The following is a 21,323-nucleotide window of genomic DNA, read 5'->3' on the forward strand; positions in this document are numbered from 1 at the left end:
CCTTCCATTTTTGGACAGCTCATATGGACAGAGCATTTTCCCTTTTAAAATGCGACTCAACCTTCTTCCCTGTAATTCCCAGCACTTGGTCCTAGTTTCTCCCTCAGGAGCCCCTCTGAATGTTTAATCCCACTAATCTGTCCAATTGGACCTGAAAATTGCATGCATGGTTTAGGTATGCAGGTACATTCATTTATAGGCAAATTTTATGCAAAACACAAGCACACGTTTTGGAAAATGCCCTCATATCACAGCAGCAGAAGCAAAAAACCATTTATCACAAAAACAAAATAAATCAATAAAGTTAGGGCTTTTTAAAGAGCAATTTTATTCTCTCTGTCTCACTCCTTTCCTTTCTTTCCCTTTCTGCATCACTGTCTCTCTCTTTTCTCTCTCCCTCTTTCTGCCTCTGTCTCTGCATCTCTCTCCTCTCCTCTCTCCCCCTTACTTTCTGTCTCTCCCTGTGTCTCTCTTTCCCTTATCTCCTCTCTCTCCCTTTCTGTCTCTCTGTCTCAATCTCTCTGCCTCCCTTCTTTTCTGTCTTCTCCCTCTCCTTTTTGTCAGTCTCTACATTCTTAGTGTATCTACCTCTTCTCTGTCCATCTTTCTGTCTACTCTTTTTTCTTTTTCTCTATCTCCCTTTTCTTGATATTTCTTTTCCCTCTTCTCTTTAACTATCTCTCTTGTCTCTGTCTCTTCCCAACTCCCTTTTCTCCTCACTTTTTTCTCCCCTCTTCAGCTTTCCTACCTACCCCCAGGTTCTGACAAGTGCTTTGTCAATAATGTAAACAGACATGGTTTGTGACTTTTGTGTTTACAGTCTGACCACATTAGTATAGTAGAAGTAGCAGCAGCAGCAGCTAATGTTCATGAACTATTTTAACATTTGCACAGTGCTTTAAAATATTTGCTCATTTGATCTTCACAAACAACCCTGGGAGGTAGGTACCGTTATTATCCCCATTTTAAGGATAAAGAAACTGAGATGGACTGAGGTTAAGAGACTTGCCCAAGGTCACATAGCCATTGTCAGGCTGGCTTCCTACCTCCAATTGATCTATCCCCTGTACTTCCTCTTTAGTAAAGAAAAAAATGAGGATGGTGATGAACCTACATAAGAACAGGGACAGGGACTGTGTTAATCATTGGGAAGGGGAAAGTCCCTCTACTGAAGCAGGTCAGCACCTCAACTAATTCTTAGAGAATTGCCCGGAACATTCATTAAGAGTTAAGTGACTTTCCCAAGGTCAAATGGCAAGTATGTGTCAGAGGCAGGAGCTCATACTTCAACATATTTATCCATTACACACAGACATTGTTTTTTTTGTACCTGCAACATAATCCAAAAACATAAACCCCACACTAAACCATAAAAGAATGTTAGAAGAATCATGACTTGTCCCAATATTGCTTCTTTCTAAGTGCCATAGAACAAAATACCAGTGATAACTGACATATATTAATATAATGTTATTAATAATTAATATGTTAATATTAATAATATTAATATCAAACTCCTCAACAATCCTGTGATGTAGGTGCTGTGGGTGTTATGCTATGACCATTCTGTAGATGAAGAAAATGAGGTAGAGAAAGGCAATGAGATTGCCCAGGGTCATTTAACTAGTATCAGGTGGGATATGAGTCCTGGTTCTAAAGCCAGATCTCTGTTTCTGTATCTCCAAATGCATCCACAGAATCACATGATCTCTCAATTGGGAGCACATGGTTCAATTTATAGTGAAACAAACATTCTCTGACCAGCACACCCAACAAGAGGTCATCCCATCTCTATTTAAGGACCTGCAGTAGGGGAAAACCCAGTACTTCCCCAGGCAGCTCACTCTTCTTTGGGGCCACCCTCATTGTAAGCAACTTTGACCTTACAGGTAGTAAACATCAGAAACAGAATTCGAACTCCAGTCTTCTGACTCCTAAGTCAGAGCTAAAGAAGGGAGGTTGAATACATGCCTTCTTGGTGTTTGCTTAGCTAAGATGATTTCACATGGGGGTGGGGAAGGGCTTTAAACCCTCAGTGCTTATAGGCTTGTCTATTCTAAAAATTCACCAGAGATGATTCAACAGACACCAGTCCTTTCTGGGACCTCATCCCCCCAACAAGCCAGGAAGCTTTCTCTTTTCATCCTGTCTAACCTCATTCCCTCCTGCTGCATTTTAAGCCTGTTTCCTCCGGAATTATCATCAGCTGTCTTGTTGGCTGCTTGAATGAAGAGATTAATGAATTAATAGGAAATTAGGGCTGGGAAAGCAATTTACAGTTATCGAAACCTTGCCATTTCATGTAATAGGTCCACTGATGTTTGGAGATGGGGTTTTAACTGCCCATGGTGGAAGTGTCAGCACAATTCCATGGGGTGTCTGATAACTGTATTTGCAGCTGTCTGAAGTTTTCTTTCCTTAATGACTTTGCTGGCCCTCAATCACTCTTTCCTTATCATCACCCTGCCCCCTCCTCCATCTCCAAATGACTCTCTAGTCTTCAGTCAATTCTTATACGGAGTGAATTGCCAGTCAAAATAACTGCTGAGAGGTTAGGATTGGGAGGGGAGGAGAATGGAGAGAGAGTATGGAGGAAGCAGTTGGCCAACTGCTCAAGTAGACTCTCCCCACAGAACAATACAGGACTGGGTTTTCTGGTGCCCTTTGCTTTATGGAAATGATGTTCTTTCGGAACCACACTGCTTTTTCCTAGTGATGGGGCAAGGGACCAGCCGGAAATGCAGATGGGTTATTAACATTTAACTGTGTCCTATTTTTACCCATGATCCGGCTTGGAATGATCTCCTGTTTACAAGGCATTCTGCAGCGGGGCTTAGAACCTGCTCTATGCCCTTTGGGAAAACAAATTAATTCCACAAACTCTGTTAAGGACCTGATATGTGCTGGGCTCTGTGCGAGGCTGTGGGGAACCAGTAAAAACAAACACAACACAAAACAAAATATCTCCTGCCCTCAAAAAATTTAAGAGGACACAACCTATTGCAGTGGAATGGGTGATGGATTTGGAACCAGAGGACCTGGGTTTGAATTGTTCTTCTGAAGTTTCATTGCCTGTGTGATGGTGGGCAAGGCATTTAGCATCTCTTGGAGCCAGGTTCTTTGTCTCTGGGAGCCCAAATTGATGAACTCTGGGGTCCCTTCAACCTCAGCCTACCTATGATCTTATGAAGTATCTTTGTTTGGCACCATGAAGTATAATCATCCCAATTGCCAGAAGAAGAAACTATATTTCAAGGACATAAAGGGGTTTGCTCAGTCTAGCTAGTTAAGTGTGGAAACTGGAGCTTGAATCCAAAATTATCTAGCTCCAAGTCAGCCTTCACAGGATCACAAAATTTTAGAGTTGGAAATGATCTCCACTGGCCAACCAATTTAACTCTTAGCCCCAGAAGAATTCCCTATTCAATACACTCTGCCTAAGACCTGTAAGGAGAGGAGAAGAAATCCACCTAGCACCTTCCTCAGTGGACAGCTCTCATTAAGAAGTCAGCTTGGTTTTGGTTTCTGTTTTTTTCCTTCCTTACTCCAAGCCTCTTTACAACCACCCCTCCATTCCTTCTGATTCTGTCATCTGGAGCAAAGTAAGAACTAACTCCTTTACCAGAAAATAATTTCAAAATACCTGAAGACAGCAGTCATTTCTCCTTCAACCAATTCAATTCAATACAATGAACATTTATCGAATGCCTACTATATGGTGAGCTTTGAAGATAAAAGGCATTCTGAGACCCCAGGGCTCTCTAGCTTTTTTTCTTTTTTGAAGTTTGCAGAATTTAAGAATTTTCTCAAGTCCCACTCCTCTCCATCCTGCTCCCCCATCTTGGGTCAGATAGTCTAGTTGTTAAACAGTTGAGAGAGAAAGGGATAGAGACTGGATATCTGATTTCATTTGTAGAAGCAACTTCCTTCCCCAAAGCAGGTTGGCACCTTCTCTGTAATTCAGACCCTTAGAGACTTACCTGGGAGCACCAAAAAGTTAAAGTACTTGCCCAAGGTCACACAGCCCACATGGCTGAGAATAGACAGTGAAAAGATAAACCTTGGAACAGAGCAGTGATTTCTAGGGAAGTCAATCTTCTGGTTACGGCTTAACTTGTCTGTGGAAATACCTTGGCCCACGAGTTTTCTGCTTCTAATCCCTAGTCACTCTTAACACATTCTTAGAAGTCTGGAAATTAACTGTGGTCCTGGGGCTGATCTTATCTTTTCCTATTCCCTTGAATATCAAGCCTGGGTCTTCTGGTAGGAAGCTTTCCACTTTAATGAATTAACACTGATTTTCTTTCAGTCAAGCTGCTTTCCATCAGGCCACAGTCCTGATGAATATTTTCTTGAGGGCCATGATGCCATGACACTATTACTGAGGACCTTTTACATGCATGGATATTTGTTGTTTTCTCTAATACTTAGAGCCAATAATCACAAAGTAATCGTAAGAGTAGTTGTAGTAGATACAATAATATAAATATTATTGCTTACATAATATACATAATACATATATATAATATACATATAATAATATATAAAATGCTTACATAGCATTACATAAGACTTTCAAAGTGCTTTACAGATTAACTAATCAATCAACAAGCATCCATTAAACATTTCTTATGGGTCAGGTGGGGCAGCTGGGTGTTTCAGTGGGTACAATGCCAGACCTGGAGTCAGGAGGACTTCCAATCTGGTCTCAGACACTTACTGGCTGTGTGAGGGTCATCCAGTTAGTAAGTGTCTGCTACTACATTTGAACTCAGATCTGCCTGACTCCAGGCCAGAACACTCTATCCTCTGAACCACATAGCATGAGAAAGGGAAACCAATTGGAACACTATTTCAGTATTACAGGCAAGGGGTGATCAGGACCTCAACTAGAATGGAGGCTATGGGGGTAGCATGGAGGGACAGATACAAGGAATATTGTGAAGGTAGAAACTACGAGATTTGGCAGCTGATTAGACTTGTGGGAAAAATGAAAGTGAGGAGTTGAGGAAACTGGGATTGAGAGCCTAGGTGACTAGAGGGATGGGGTGCAGTGAATAATGATAAGAAAATTTAGAAGAAGGGAGGGCTTGCAAAGTAATGACAGCTGCATCTCTCTGTGCCTACTCACCCTGTGGGACCCACTCTTTATCACCCAGAACAAAAAGGGGAGGGGGAAAAGCTCTTCTTTAGGGTCACAGCTCCACAGCATAGAACTCACCCTCCTAAGGGTGTCTTCAAGCTCCTGAGGTCAACTAGCAGGGAGGCATTGAGTATTCTGGGGTGAGGGGAAGGAGAGGCTGAGAGACTTTCTCTGTAGCATATGCACAGTTATTATCGTGGGTGCTCAAGTATTGGCCAGGTTAGATCTAGTGTGAGGGCTGAGAAGGGGCTGGAAGGAGCCTTCAACATCTTCTAGCTCAGCCCTCTTCAGTTCACAGGGAGGGAATGGAGGCCCAGACAATTTGAGTGACTTACTAAAAATTACTGAGCTACTAAATAGTAGACCCAGGTCTCCTGACCCTTAGTCTAGAGCATTTTTTCATTATTCCATGGTATTCATTCAATACAAGCACTTATTAATCACCTACTGTGTACCAGACACATTTCCAAGTTCTTCATATGCAGAAATAATACCTTCATGGAGCTTATATTCCACTTATATTTCATGGAGGAGGGACAAAGAGAAATGGAATTTTTTTCATCTGTAAAATGGACATAATATTAGTGTCTACAATTCAGGGTTGTTGGGGGACGTAATATACGATAATACTTGTAAAGTACTTTGCAAACTGTAAAGTGTTATATTAGTAATAATAGCTAACATTTATATGGCACCTACTATGTGCCAGAGACTTTACAAATATTATCTCATATGATCCTCACAACCACCCTGGGAGGTAGATACTACTGTTATTATCCCCATTTTACATATGAGAAAACTGAGGTAAACAGAGGATAAGTGATTTGCTCAGGATCACACAGCTAGGAAGTGTGAGGCTGGATTTGAACTCAGGTCTTCCTGACTTTCAGGTTCAGGACTTTATGTACTATGATACCCTGGCTGGTAGATGATGATGACGATGATGATGATACATTTAGCTTCAAGAGTGACCAAACAAAAATGGTCAGTAAGAGTTTCAAAAGGCAATTTCAATCCAGAGTGTTACTTTCACTCATAGATCATGAATGTTTTATGGAAAGTCAGATGCAGGACCTCTAGCAGATTAGAAATTCCTTGAGGGCTGGGGCTATTTGGCTTTCTTTTTGTGTCCCACGTGCCCAGAACAGTGCCTTGCACATGAAAAGTGCTCCATGAACACCTGTCAGATTGAATTAAACTGAGTTGAGCTGTCACCCCTGAACCCTTCCGTAGACACCAAAGCAAGATCGTCATAGAAAATTTTAAATGCCATAATGACTGGAAGGAAGAAGAGGAAGAGGTGTCTGTGGTTCCTGCACAAGAGGAGTCTTTGTTGGTTTAATTATTTTGCAAAGGACTTTCCTCAAAAAAGTATAGTCACAACTGAAGGATAAGCCTCATCTCCCAAAATAGCTTAGGTCACCCAGAGTAGGAACATGTTACTTAGTTATGGGCACTATATGAAGATCATGGAGGCTAATGCTCCCTCGGGCTGCATGGAGAGGAATCTGCCCAGCCCTCTGGCTTCCCAGCTTCATGTGTTCAAACTCCACCTTCTGTATTCTGTTCCCAACTTTGAGTGCCTTCCTCCCCCTTCATCATATCCATATTCCCCCCTCTCATGTATAATTTATTTTTATATCTATCTTTTCATCTATCTATTCATATTTCCTTTCTTTCTTTCTATCCTTTCATCTTTCCTTCTCCTTATCTTCCTTTCTCCCTTCAATTTTCTTTCTTTCTTTCCTCCCTACCTTCTTTCTTGCCTCCTTCCTTCCCTCCTTCCTTCCTTCCTTCCTTCCTTCTTTCTTTCCTTCCTTCCTTTCTTCCATTCTCTCTTTCTTTCTATTTTTTCTATTTATGCACATATTTCCTCCCAATAAAATGTAAGTTTCCTGAGGGTAAGGACTACTTCATTTTTGTCTTTATATCCACAACACCTAGAACAGTTCCTGGCACAGAATTAATACTTACTGATTGATGATGAATTGTGAACAGTCCTAAGGATTGCTGTGATAGCAGGGAGAATTAAAAAACTCCTAGATCTAGGGCTGGAAGGACTCAAGGAGGTCACTCAGTCCAATATCCTTATGTAACATAGAAGAAAATAGAGGTCCAGAAAGATAAAATAACTCATCTAAGGTCAGACAGAACTAAAACCTGGACTCATGTCCTCCTCTTCCTCTACTCCAGTGCCAATACTCTTTCTGTTATTAATAATGCAGAATACGAGAAGCATTATAAGCTGTACTGATATCTCTCCATTGTTGGTAGCCCTGAGGTAGTCACAAGATTCAGGAAACTTTCAACGAGAAAATGGAATGGAGACTCTAACATTCTGATAAATACCTCTATGAAAATAGAGGCACATTTAGGGTTTAGGTTAATAATGCCAACAGAGTGCTGGCTCAGCTCTGCTTTAGGGAGGGAATCTCTAATATCAAATGAGTCTTTGAGCATCTCTTTCTGAGGCTCATTACCCTAGGAGAAAACACATATAATTGGGCTGATAGATTTGAAAGGCTTGGCTTATGCCAGATGTCTGATTTATCCTCTATCCCTTCCTCCAGTGCCTTGATTTTCTATATTTAAGGTCAGTCTAGATCCCACTGAGAAGACCAATGGATTGTGAGCCATTCTCCTTCAAAAGCATATGGAAGGCTTGGGCTTGGAGGAGAGGGATGGATGAAAGTATCAGTTGTGTGTATGAAGTCTGGGTTAAGTGATGAGACAAACTATTGTTGTTCTCATTCATCCTTCCTTCTCAAAGATGATCATTAACATCACAAAGGTTATTGACTTGTGTGTGAATTGGATTAAAATGAGGAACAGTTGCAATTGATGAGACAAAAATTCCCAACTGGAATAGGAAGTTAAAAATTCCCATTATAAAGCTCCTCATTTAAAAATCTTAATCCAATCCAATTCCACCAGGACTTATAAAGTCCCTGCTTATGATCAAGACCTTGTACTATGTACTGAGGACACACAGAAAAGAAGAAACAGGATTCATGAACTTAAGAAGCTTACACATCTTACCATGTTATTTTTTCCTGGGTGTTTCCTGTAAACTTCTGTGTTACCTCTTGGGTCCAATACAGACTCTTCTGTTTGTCATTTCAAAACAACCTCAAACAACCCCAACCTATCCTTCCAACCTCATTATATAGTAATCCTTCTTTATCCTTTCTATAGTCTAATCAAATTGGTCTGTCTCCTATTTCTCATGTAGGTCCTTTCATATCCCATCTCCATTCTTTTGCACCAGCTGTACCCTATGCCTGGAATGCTTTCCTTCCTTCACTCTGCCCCTTAGAGTTCCTGGGTTGTTTTTTGAAGACTCAGTTCAAGCATTATCTTCGATATGAAGCTTTTTCTGACCTCCCACTAATTTCATCCTTTTTCCCCAGTTTGTATTTACTCTCTCTCTCTCTCCATTTTTCTTCCATAGCCTTTGAATTTCTATGGCTCTCCAAAGGAGCAAGTGAAGAAAATGTCAAGGATGATGGTAGGCAGTGGAGGGAGAAGATATAATTCTTTAGTCCAAGCATTTAGGAACTGTGATCAATACCTAGGAAGGGCTCTTCCAAATTGTTAGTCACAGGTCTCTCATTGCATTCTGGGCCATCTCCAGTCATCCTGATGAATATTTGGTCACTGGATTCAGATGGCTCTGGAGGAGAAGTGAGGCTGGTGACCTTGCACAGCCCTCCCTCACTCAAAACAAAGTCAAGTGCAAGTCATGTCATAATTTCTCTGATGGCATGGTCTTCTTCAGCAACGAAGGACAAACACAGCAACAACAACAGTTCTCTAAAAATGATTGATGAGGTGAGGTGGCATCGTGGTTAGAGCATTGGACTTGGAGTGAGGAAGACCAGGGTTCATATCATACCTCAAATACTTAGTAGCTCAGTGATCTTGGACAAGTCTCTTAGTCTCTTTTAATCTCAAGTTTTCTCATCTGTAAAGTGGGAATAATAATAACACTTCTATATAAAGCATAGCTGTTATTATTATTATTTAAATTCAATAGACATTTTGTTGAATTTTCCCAGAGATTTATTTGTTGAATATAAGCTCCTTTCTTCTCTCCCCACCCTCTAATAAGACACTGAGATAAGTCCAGGGATAGAAAGACAAAAGTGAAATTAGTCCCTTTTAGAAACTTCTATCCTTAAGAGAAGTCATTCCTTGCTCAGTTGGTCCAAAACTTACAGGTGGTAGGTAAATGAATAGATTTTTTAAAATAATCTTTTCTGGCTTTTCATCACTGCTGGAAGCTCTGAGGATGTTACTCCTTTAACAAGCACATATCAGCACCTATTTTGCAATTTATAGCCTTAGAAAGTCACCTTGGGGCACTGAGAGCTGGCCCAGGGTCACAAACCGGTATCTGTCAGGGGCAAGACTTGAATCTACATCTTCCTGACACTGGCACTCTACTAAGCCTTAGGTCTCCCCCATATCCACCTGAGCCAGGTTTGTGATTTCATTCATGTAAGAACTCTGGATCCTATAAGAACCAGCATTGATATGGTGCTGCAAGTTTTCCCAAAAGCTTTCCCTAGATTATTTCCTTTGATCTTCCCACTCATCTATAATTAGATACATGATTGCCTCCATTTTACAGATGGAAAACTGAGACTCAGGGAGGATAAAGAGTTTGTCCACCATCCCAGAGCTGGTAGGAATCAGAGATCAGATTCAGATCTAGGTTTATTGATTTTCAGGCTCGCCCTATTTCCATTCTGACATATACTTACAGCAATAGCTAGTCTGTGTCCAGCACTTCAGGGTTGCCAAGTGCTTTGTATGTTATCTAATTTGGTTTTCAGAACATGTCAAGGTAAGTAGATTCTTATTTTCTCCATTCGATAAAGAAGGAAACTGAGATGGAGAGGTTAGTCCAGGGTCACAGAGCCAAGGTCAGAGTTTAAACTCAGGTCCTCATGACTTGGACTTTGTACAAGTCTAGCATTGAATCCCCTATGCCACATTTGCTCCCTACCTCATATAGAATAAAAAGGGTTTTTTAAAGATCCTCAGAACATTATTCCCATAGCTTGGTTATAAATTCCTGTTAAAAACTGTAATTGGAATGAATCCCATGCTTTCAAGGTTCTAGGTAACACAGTGGGAACTCTTCACATCCTATCTTGATGGAGTTGAATGCCCAAAGGCATGTCTGGCTCAGGATACCAGGGTCACACTTGTGCCTTACAGATCTATGAAAAGCCAGTTGCTCAAGCAGTGGAGTCACTTATAGATGTGGTCATTCTCTCAGTGTCATTCTGGCAGTAGAACCCCATCGGTCTTGTTTGGCCCCCAAATCTGGCTGCCCCAAGACTGAAAGCCTCATTAATGCCCTTCTGGGGTCAACAGTTTCAAGTCAGAAGGGATGGGAAGAGAGAAAAGAAGACAGGCTGTCACTCTGTCTTTCATTACACAATTAGTAGAGTAGTTGGGTGTGCGGGTGTGTTCATTGTTTGTTGTCAAAGAAGACCATGCCATCAGAGAAATAATGACATGACTTGTACTTGACTTTGTTTTGAGTGAGGGCTGTGCAGGTCACCAGCCTCACTTCTCCTCCAGAACCATCTGAATCCAGTGACCAGATATTCATCAGGATGACTGGAGATGACCCAGGATGAGGCAATTGGGGCTAAGTAACTTGCCCAAGGTCACACAGCTAGTGAGTGTCAAGTATCTGAGGTGAGATTTGAACTCAGATCCTCCTGACTCCTGTACTGGTACTTTATCCACTGCACCACCCAGCTACTCAATGGAGTAGTTAGGGAAATGGAAAGGACAGACACTCCACCAAGTTTTAAAAGTTAAGCCAACAAATCTGCCTGAAGCAATTGTTTGAAGAGTATCCAATTCTTGCAAATTTTCTGAGAAATCCACATATTTAATTAGTAGATATGGTTCCGCCTCATTTGTCTAGCACCAGTGGGGACTAGGGTGTTCCACATAAATAAATTTTCCAGATAACAGGCTTGCTAGTTAAGATACCAAAACTTTATTTTTTCATCATATTTATTTTAGATGGAAATTTTTCTAAAATGTGGTATATATTTTCCAGCCTTTGCATTCAGAGGGAACTGGACATAATTTACCCTTTTCATGCTGACTTGGAATTCTGGTTATGAACATACTCGTTCTTGTACTCTATGGGGGTCAAGGTCCATGTCTCTTTTTAGATTTTCTTTCTCCTCTCACTGGGTGAGATGTGTCACATCTCCTTTTGTTAGGTTATTTACTCCTCATAACCTCCTGATCAAATTCCTCCCAAAATGGTTTATTAGCGAAAGGCTCTCTACAGAGGCAGGGCTTAATATTTGATAGACAGCTGCTGGGGAGAGGGATGCAATGGAAAGAATGCTGGATTTGGAGTCACTAGACCTGAATTCAAATCTATCCTCAGTCACTTACTACCTGGGTAACCCTGGGCAAGTCACTCAACCTCTCTCAGCCTCAGTTTCCTCAACTCTAAGATAAGGATAATAGCGCCTACTTTCCAGAGTTGTTGTGAGGATCAAAAAGAGATGATATTTTAAAGCATGCAGCACAGTGCCTGGCACATAGTAGGCACTTAGTAAATCTTTACACTACTTGTTGAATTTAATTGCTGTTTCTAATGTGCTGGGAAACCAGACAATGGAGATTGGTACGTGTTCCATTTTAGATGTTCAGAGTGATGGTCTAAGAAAAAAGGATTGATTGGCCCTTGACTTTCGTACTGGGGCTTGGAATGGCAGCCAAGTGTACAAGGCCTCCAGGATAGATCCTGGCAGCCTTAGAATAGAATAGAAAGGCATCCTCTCCTCTCCTCCTTTCTCCTCCCTTCCCATTCCCTTCCCTCCCCTCCCCTATGGAAGAGAGCTTAGCCCCATTCTGCTTGGCCCCAGAAGTCAGAAACAAGAGCACTGAGTAGAATTTGCAAAGAAACCAACTGAGGTTTGATGTCAGGAGGGAAAACTGTCTAATAATTAAATCAGACAAAAAATGAAATGACTTGGCTTTGAGAGACTTGATGGGGTCTCCTGCTTAAGTAGAGACTAAATGCCTATTTCACAAGGTTATTATAGTGAGGGTTTATTTATATATGGGTTAAGCTAGAATTAGATGGTCACTGCAAACCTTCTAATTCTCAAATTCTCTGAGTTCTTTGGACCTCAGTTTCCTCATCTGTAAAATGAGGGGGTTGGATAAGATGGCCTACACAATCCCTTTCTGCTGTAAATCTATGATATAACATTTTGAACACCTACCTCACAGGATTTATTTGAGGTTCAAATGAGAATAAGTGTAAAGAGAATTGGCTAGGAGAACTCTCCAATCATTTTGATGAGAATTTCAGTATGAAGAACCTTGGAATTTAATTTGGAACTTCTGGGACCACAGTTCTCAAGCTGGAAGGGACTTCCAAGTCTATCTATTCCATCCCTCTCATTTTACACATGAGGAAGGTGAGGGCCATGGAAGTCAAATGATTTACACAAAGTTACAAAGTAGTAAGTGGCAGATAGGATTTGAACTCATGGCCTCTTCCCTCAAAATCAGCATGCTGCTTCCTTTAAGACATCTTTTTATATAGAGTATTGATATTTTATTAAAAGGACAAATATGACTTCTAATTTGGTCTGATACTAAGGCTTCCCCAAGATGAATTGGCTGTTTGGGAGCTGTCCCTCAGCACCTCCAAGGGGATAAGTTTCAGTGACAGGGTCAGTGCCTGAGAAGAGTGAGGCTAGAGTTTGAAGCAGTGGTGGTAATGGGCCAAAGGTTACATTTGTAAAGTGTTTTGAAGGTCATTAAAAAACTACACAAATGGAAGTTACTATTATTGTTTATCACAACAATTTGTGTGTGTGTGTCTGTATGTGCATGTACCATCTCCTACTCCTGATTTTTCAATAGAGTTTATAAGCTCATACGTATAGAGCTAGAAGGAATCTCAGAAGCTACTTTATTAAATCTCATCATTTTACAGATTTGGAAGCTGAGGTACAAATAGGAAAAGAGATTTGTTTAATATTACACAGACAGTAAATAGAATAGGTAGGTTTTGAACACAGGTCCTGTAACTCCAAATCAACCATTCTTTCCACTGTACGACACTGTTTTCAAGGATCAAAGGGTGTCCAAAATCTGATTTTTGAAATTGTGGGGTATTACTATCCTTTCTTCCCAGTTAGCACAATAAAATGATAAGAAATGGGTTAATTTGGGAGAAAGTATGCTCATTTTCCAAAGGGAAAAAATTATTCTGAAAGTGCGGCATTATGGAAGAGTATGAAGGAATGTTGTCACTTTTTTTTTTTAAAAGATTTAGCCATGTTTTTCTTTCTGCTTGCACAGAGATGCTCTGCATCTGCAGTGCAAGTATAATCCTGTGGCCTCTGTTAGAAAACCTTGCTGATATGCTTGTCCCAATTCTTGCTGAGAGACTGACCTTGTGTCATCCAGTTTAATTGTCTGAGCACTGCAGATATGCTTCTTACAGGTTTGCTGGTGGGGAGGCAGTCCCCCCTCACCTCCACCACTGCCTGCTGCCAAGACTAGCAAGCTGCCAGGGCACACTATCGCCCATCTTTCTGACTGGGTGGTAAATTAGGACTTTATGATTACTACAAGGGACAGCAACATGGGAAATTAAGAAAGGAAAAATTCCAGAGAGGGGGTCAAGGGAGACACAGAGCTCTTTAATAGCCTTGCCCATTAACTTCATGGTTCAGCAGTGGTCAGGAGGGTCAATGCGTGCCCTGGTTAATGAGTCTCCATGGACCACCATGCCTGATAATGCCAACAGTGAACTTTCAAACTCAGCTAATATTGTTAATATGGCTACAGTTACTTCTCTAGAGATAGCTTTCTTTACAACTACCTAAGGGTAACTCCAGGATTGTTAAGTGGATGACACAAAGGAAACATTACAGAATAATATAATTTGAGAGCTGGAAATTACCTTATTAGTATTTAGTCCAATCCATCAATGAAAGCAATGCCAGTTATAATATACTCAACAAATAGTTGATCAACCTCTACTTAACAAGATACCCCTTCTCTGCTACCCCCTGGTGTCACACACACACACACACACACACACACACACACACACACACACACACACACACGTTCCATTTTTCTTTTGTGTATTATCCTCCATTAGATGGTAAGCTTCCTGAAGGCAGAAACTGCCTTTATTTTTCTTATCTATATCCCCAATGCTTAGCACAATGCCTGCCACATATTAGGCAGTCAAATATTTGTTGAATTGAATTGAATGAAGGGGGATTGCCCCACCACTGAAGACAAGTGATTTCATTTTTGGACAGCTCTCACAGTTAGGAAGATTTTGCTGACATCCATTCTAAGTTAGTCAAATTACAAATTTTAGTCAATGCCAGCCAGTCAGTCAATAAAAATACAATGAAAGATTAAAGCCAGTCCCTATTCTCAAGGAGCCCATCCTAATACATACGACACCATTCACATAACTGTGTTAAAGGTGATATATTCCACATAAATTGTAGAGGACAGAGGAGAGGCACTAGCATTAAGGGGGATCAGGAAAGGCTTCATGTAAAAGGTGGGATTTTAGCTGGGGTTTGAAGTTAGTCAGGGAAGCCAGGAGATGAGGATGAAGAAAGAGAGGGTATTCCAGACATGAAGATGGCCAGTGAAAATACCCAGTCAGGAGATGGAGTATCTTGTTTGAGAATGGTCAGGGACAACATCACTGGATTACAGAGGATGTTGAAGAAGTAATAAGAATAATCAGATTGAAAAGGTAGAGGGAGGGCAGGATCATACTATGATAGTCTTTGAATTCTAAACAGAGGGTTTTCTATCTGATTCTAGAGGTGACAGAGTCACTTGAGTTTATTGAGTAGAGATAATATTGTCAGTCTTATGGTTTAGGAAGATCAGTTTGACAGATGAGTGGAGAATGGACTGAAGTAGGGAGAGACTTGTGGCAACTAACTGACTATGGCAATAATCCAGACATGATGCAATGAGATCCTGCACTAGGGTGGTGTCAATGTCAGAAGAGAGAAGGGGACATATGTAAGAAATGCTAGGGTGAAATGGATAGACTGGATATGAGAGGAGAGAGATTTTGAGAAGTCAAGGGTGGCACCCAGTCTTGAGCATGAGGGACTGCAAGGATGACATTGCCCTCTATAGTAATTGCGAAGTGGGATGGGGGTGGGGGTGTGAGGGATTAGAGGAAAGATAAAGAGTTCTGTTTTGGACAGGTTGAGTTTAAGATGTCTACTGGACATCCAGTTCAAGATGGCCCAAAGGTGGTTTCATGCAGCAGGACTCGAAGAAAACTGGGAAACATATTGAGAAGCTTTTACTTAAACTTTTTTTAAGGGAGAAGGATTTACTTTCAATATTAGAAATACAAGAGAGTTGACTGGGATATTTAGATATGAAATGACTTGCCCAGAAAGAAGGAAGGAAACAAGCATTTATTGAGCCTCTACTATGTGCCAAATACTGTACTAAATGCTTTACAAATATTAACTTACTTGATCATCGCAACTAGAAATTAGGTGCTATTATTATCCCTATTTTATGGTTGAGGAAACTGAGATAGGCAGAGGTGAAGGGACTTGTCCAGTTTCATGCAACCAGTAAGTGTCCAAAGCTAGATTTGAACTTGGGTCTTTCCACTGGCAAACAGGCTCCCTACATTCCTAGGTCATAGACCGAGTAAATGGTATAGCTAGGATATGAACTCAGGTTCTTTGACTCAGTCCTCCTGGATCAGTCATCATTCCACAGCACCAAAATTCATTCATTCAACTCACTCATTTAATAATGATAACCGGTTACATTCTAAAACAGTGTTATCATCGTTGTTTTTCTTGGTGGTCCAAACCTTTAGGCCAAATCATGTCAGCAACTCTTAGGGAAGAAATTTCTTCTATTAATGCTGGTCAGCATCTGCCTTTCACTTTGTGGTCTTGGAAGATTTAAAAAGAATTAGTGAGTATTTACATAAAGGAAAAGTGGTGTTAGTCCATTCCTCCCGAGGTTGCATTCTAAATAGATATAAGCAAGATTCATTTAGAGTAGGAGGAAAGTAATTTTGGAGAGGGAAGCACTATGGGTGATCATCACAGGGACAAGCCTGTGAGCTTGGAAGTGAAAGATTGTTTTTTTCTCCTCCAAATATATTTATTTGTTTGTTTTCAATTTTCAACAATCACTTCCATATGCTTTTAATTTTCTCCCCTTCTCTTCCCCATCCCTCCCCAAGATGACATGCAATCTTATATGGGCTCTATACATACCTTCTTATTAAACTAAAAAGTTATTTTATTCCCTTTTTACAAATGAGTAGACTGAGGCTTGTTAAAGTTAGTTGACTTGCCCAGGATCACAAACCCAATACATTTCACAGCCAGAATGCAAAGTTCAAGTCCAGGGCTATTTCTTTCCATTGCTCAGTCTCAAGAGATTGATTTTCAAGAAATGTTTGATCTTTATGTTCAGAGTACTGCACTAGCCACAGGGGAGAAACACTGAGGTTACTGGCAGTGACATCTCTCACAAAACTTGCAGTCTGCTTGTGAAAACTAGGAAAGGAATTATGATTCATGCTGCCTGTGCGGCAGGTCAAGTCAATTAACTTGATGCTTACTATATTGAGGCATAGTTCTAAGGTACTGGGAATGATGTGGCAGTCAGGTGGTGCAGTGGATAGAGCACCAGTGCAGGAGTCAGGAGGACCTGAGTTCAAATCTCACCCCAGACACTTGGAACTCACTAGCTGTGTGACCTTGGGCAAGTCACTTAACCCCAGTTGCCTCATCCTGGGTCATCTCCAGTCATTCTGATGAATATCTGGTCACTGGATTTGAATGGCTCTGGAGGAGAAGTGAGGCTAAGTGAGGCACAGCCCTCCCTTACTCAAAACAAAAATCAAATGCAAGTCATGTCATTATTTCTCTGATAGCATGGTCTTCTTTTGCCTGTGCTTGACCACCTCTAATCAAGGGGATCCTTCCATTTCTCAAGGTAGCACATTTTATGTATGGACAGCTCTAATGATTCAGAAATTATTCTCCTTCCTACCTTGCATCAAGTTAAACTTGAAATATCCATAAAACATCCATCAGAATATGTCAAACGGACATTTGGGATTGAAGGATTGGAGGTCAGGAGAGAGCTGGATAGATTTGGGAGTCATCTGCTGCAAAGATGCTCATTGAATCCATGTGAGCTAATGAGATCTTCAAGAAAGACTGTAGAGAGAGAAGAGATAAGGGTCCAGGATGAAACCCTAGAGTATATCTATTCATAGTGGGGAGGGATCATCATATTATGATGATCATGCATGCATGTATATGTGTATGTATGTATGTATGTTTGTATAATGAAACTTCAAATGAGATAATATATGTGAAGCACTTTGTAACCATTAAAGTGCCATATAAAGGTTAATTATTATTACTATCATCATTTATTGGAATTCAAAGAATCCCTAGAAAAGATAGAAAGAGAACCAGAGGAAATCCATATAATAAAAACCCAGAGGAAATGAATATTTAGAGGGAGAAGGAAATCAGCAGTATCAAGTTTTGAGAATGCAAGAAAGATGAGGACTGAGAAAAAGTCATTAGATTTAGGAATAAAGAGGTCATTGGTTGATGTGGATGTTGAGTGGAAGGGTTGAAAAGTATGGCAAAAAGGTAGTGAAAAAATATGAGTGAATATAGACAGCTTCCTCTCTCCTGCCATTTTAAAAGCATTTTTCTATCAAAGAAAAGAGAGATAATGAATGCTAGTTTGAGGGGATGGTAGAAATGGGTGAAGAATGAGGGAGTTCTGGACATGTTTGTAGGCATCAAGGATAAACTAAAGGATAAGTAGAAGTTGAAAATTTAGAAGAGAAAGTGGATAGACTGGTAAAACAGATATCATTTCATTATTGGTGGAACTGTAAATTGGCCCAGTAATTCTGGAGAACAATTTGGAAGTCTATCCTTCAAGTCACTAAACTGTGCACCCCCTTTGAGCTAGTGAAACAACTAATAGTTAGGTCCATACCCCAAAGAGATCAAGGAAAGAGGAAAAGGACCCTTATGTACAAAAGCATTTATAGTATCTCTTTTTGTACAAAGAACTGAAAAATAAAGTGAGATTCAGCAACTGTTGAAGAACAGTCAAACAATTTATAGTGCATCAATGTCATGGAATACTATTATGCTATAAGAATTGATGAAAGGAATGGTTTCGGTATAACTTGGAAAAACATATAAATTGATACAAAATGAAGTGTACAGAACAAGGAGAACAATTATCATACAACAACAACACTGAAAACAAACCTTGAAAACCTGACCAGCACAATGACCAACCATGACTCCAGAAGACTCATGATGAAGCATGTCACCCAGTTCTTCATGGAGGGTGCTGGACTCAGGGTGCAGAATGAGACGTCTATTTTTTAGACATGGCCAAAACAGAAATTTATCTTATTTGACTAGGCGTATTCATTATAAGAATTTTGTTTTTCTTTCTCTTTTCTCAGTGATGATGGGGGTGGGGGTAACAAGGAGAAAAAATATTTTAAAAAATGACATCAATTTTTAAAAAGAGAGGAGATAATTAGCAGAGCAGGCTCTTGAAAGAGATGGGAGAGGTCTCCCATAAGTAGAGGAGTTTGAACTTATGTCTATCTCCAATTCTGCCCCCTTTCTACTGTTTCATGGCTCTCTATTAAAACATAAATTATATCCACCAGAAATAGTACCTTTGATATCCTTCTTTCTTTTCTTAGCAGAACATAAACTCACAAATTAACCCAACAGTGAAGTGAGAAGTATTAGTAGACTCCTATAAGGAGATAATGAGGTCCAGAGAGGTTAAGTTGATTACCTAAAGTAAAAGAAACTCAAGGTAAAGGGATAACAGTTGTTGCCTGGTTTGGGAACTGGCTGGATATAGTGGGTTAAATGAATTTGATTTCACTCATCAATCAGGACAGCTCCCCAGGGAGGATCCCCCGAATTGAAGAGATTAACTCATGGGCTAGAGGTTTGGTCTAAGGTGGGGAGAAGGGCTAAGTAGCAAGGAAGTTGATTGGAATGAGTAGATGTGAGATCCTCAGAGACATAGGACCCTTGCTAGATAGTTATACCTGTCTTTCTAATAAATTTGTGTTCTCTAGGCTGAGTCCTCTCTTTAGAAATTTCTTCCCCTTTCTTTACCCTCTGGTATGGCTACTTATCTCTTGGTACTGTAGATATACTAAGAGCAGCATCTAGAGCTATCTGGGATAGATGGAGCTTCATATTCATGCTATTTCCTCTTTCCTCTTAGGTTAAAATGTCATAACAAATGCACCAAAGAAGCTCCCCCATGCCACTTACTGATCATCCACCGTGGAGGTAAGAATTTAGCACTTGCTTTCCCAGAGGGCTCTTTGCAGTTCAAATTTTTGGAAAGGAAGTTCAGCCAATTGGTATACCCCTTTATTCCACCTCTACTCCCACTGGAGTAGAATATCTCCTGAACAATTAAAACTCTGCCTGGTCCATCTGCCCTTCAGGTGTGAGAATGGACAGTCAAGGTCCTAGACTGTGAGTTATCATCTCATTAAGAAAAAGTGGTGACAATGAAGTCACACATATAATCACTAATCCACACAGAGTAACAGCACTCAGTAATCAATAAATGCTCACTCATTCTGCTTTCTTCCTTTTTCTTTTTTTCTCTCTCTCCCTTCCTCCTTCCCTCCTTTCTTTCCTTCCTTCTACCTTTCTCTCTTTTCTTTCTTTCTCTCTCTCCTTCTTTCTTTCTTTTTTCTTCCTTCCTTTCTTCCTTCCTCTCCTTATTCTCTTTCTCCTTCCTTCTTTCAGAGCACCCTGCCCTCTTTTACTTAGCAGAGAGAAGACTGAGTCTGTGGTTCTTAAAAAGAAGCCTGATTATGGGAAGACATCCCTTTCTGTTCACTCAGATCTCTACTAGAGACTTAATTAAGTGTGAGAGGCAGGGGTAGAGTTGTCTCTGGAGTAAATGATTTCCTGTCAACTTCACTTAAACTTCCCTTGATTCTAGCTTACAGAGGCAGTAATCACACTTGGGTGGCTTATCCACTTTGTGAAGTATGTGCAGCAAAAGTTAATGCCAAGGTTGACTTTCTCCTGCCACTCATGGTGATTCCCACCCTGCATTCCACACTTAACCCCTAACTCCTACAATTGTATATTCTCAGGGAAAGCAATTTTATTTTCACATTAACCTAGATGCTGAAAGGGAAAAAACTATCACATTTTCAAAGCTAAATTTAAGTCAAATCAATGAACAATTATTAGACACCTACTATATACAATTCCCCAGATATTCAGAGCCAGAAGTGAAATGGTCCCTGCTCTCTAAGACATTCTGTTCTACTGGAAAGATGAGGGGAACACCATCAATAAATAAATGCAAAGTAACTGTAGAATAATTTCAAGGAGGTTTGGTGCCTTTTTCTATGGATTATCTTTTCCATTATCCCTGTCTATCAGAACAGAAAATGAAGTTAAATTTAAAGTTCATTGGCTCCTAGATCTAGAGCTAGAAGAGGCCTTTGAGGTCATCTAATGCCAACCTTGTGCGTGTATTTGTCCTTCATTGCCGAAGAAGACCATGCCATCAGAGAAATAATAACATGACTTACCCTTGACTTTGTTTTGAGTGAGGGAGGGCTGTGCAGGTCACCAGCCTCACTTCTCCAGAGCCATCTGAATCCAGTGACCAGATATTCATCAGGATGACTGGACATGACCCAGGATGAGGCAACTGGGGTTAAGTGACTTGCCCAAGGTCACACAGCTAGTGAGTGTCAAGTGTCTGAGGTGAGATGCCAACCTACTCAAATGAAGAAATTGAGGCCCAGGGAAATTAAATAACTCATCCAAGGTCACACAGCGAGTAAATACTGTAAGCAGGATTTGAATCCTGAGCCAATGTGTCCACCACTGTGTCATGGCACCTCTCAAATAAGACAACTTCATCTGGTTGGTGGTTGCTAATCATTCAAGCATCCTAACTACCTGAAAAAAATGGCCTTACTAGGGCTGTTTCTGATCATAATGTTCTTTGAACTGCTTGATATATTTAATGATGCTGTTTCTAATTCTGAATTCCAAATACTCTGTGAACTCGA

At 40.5% G+C, this 21,323-nt stretch overlaps 1 protein-coding gene across 1 annotated transcript in view; it reads left to right on the plus strand.

Moving 5' to 3' along the window:
• KSR2 (kinase suppressor of ras 2) overlaps nt 1-21,323 on the plus strand; it is a 590,333-nt gene that overhangs the window by 430,131 nt on the left and 138,879 nt on the right. The window contains exon 8 of the mRNA XM_072600313.1: nt 19,493-19,558. Coding sequence (XP_072456414.1) covers nt 19,493-19,558 — 66 coding nt within the window. The remainder of the gene's footprint in view (nt 1-19,492; nt 19,559-21,323) is intronic.

The sequence above is a fragment of the Notamacropus eugenii genome, chromosome 4 (genome assembly GCF_028372415.1).
Source record: "Notamacropus eugenii isolate mMacEug1 chromosome 4, mMacEug1.pri_v2, whole genome shotgun sequence".
NCBI classification, from domain to species: Eukaryota; Metazoa; Chordata; class Mammalia; order Diprotodontia; family Macropodidae; genus Notamacropus; species Notamacropus eugenii.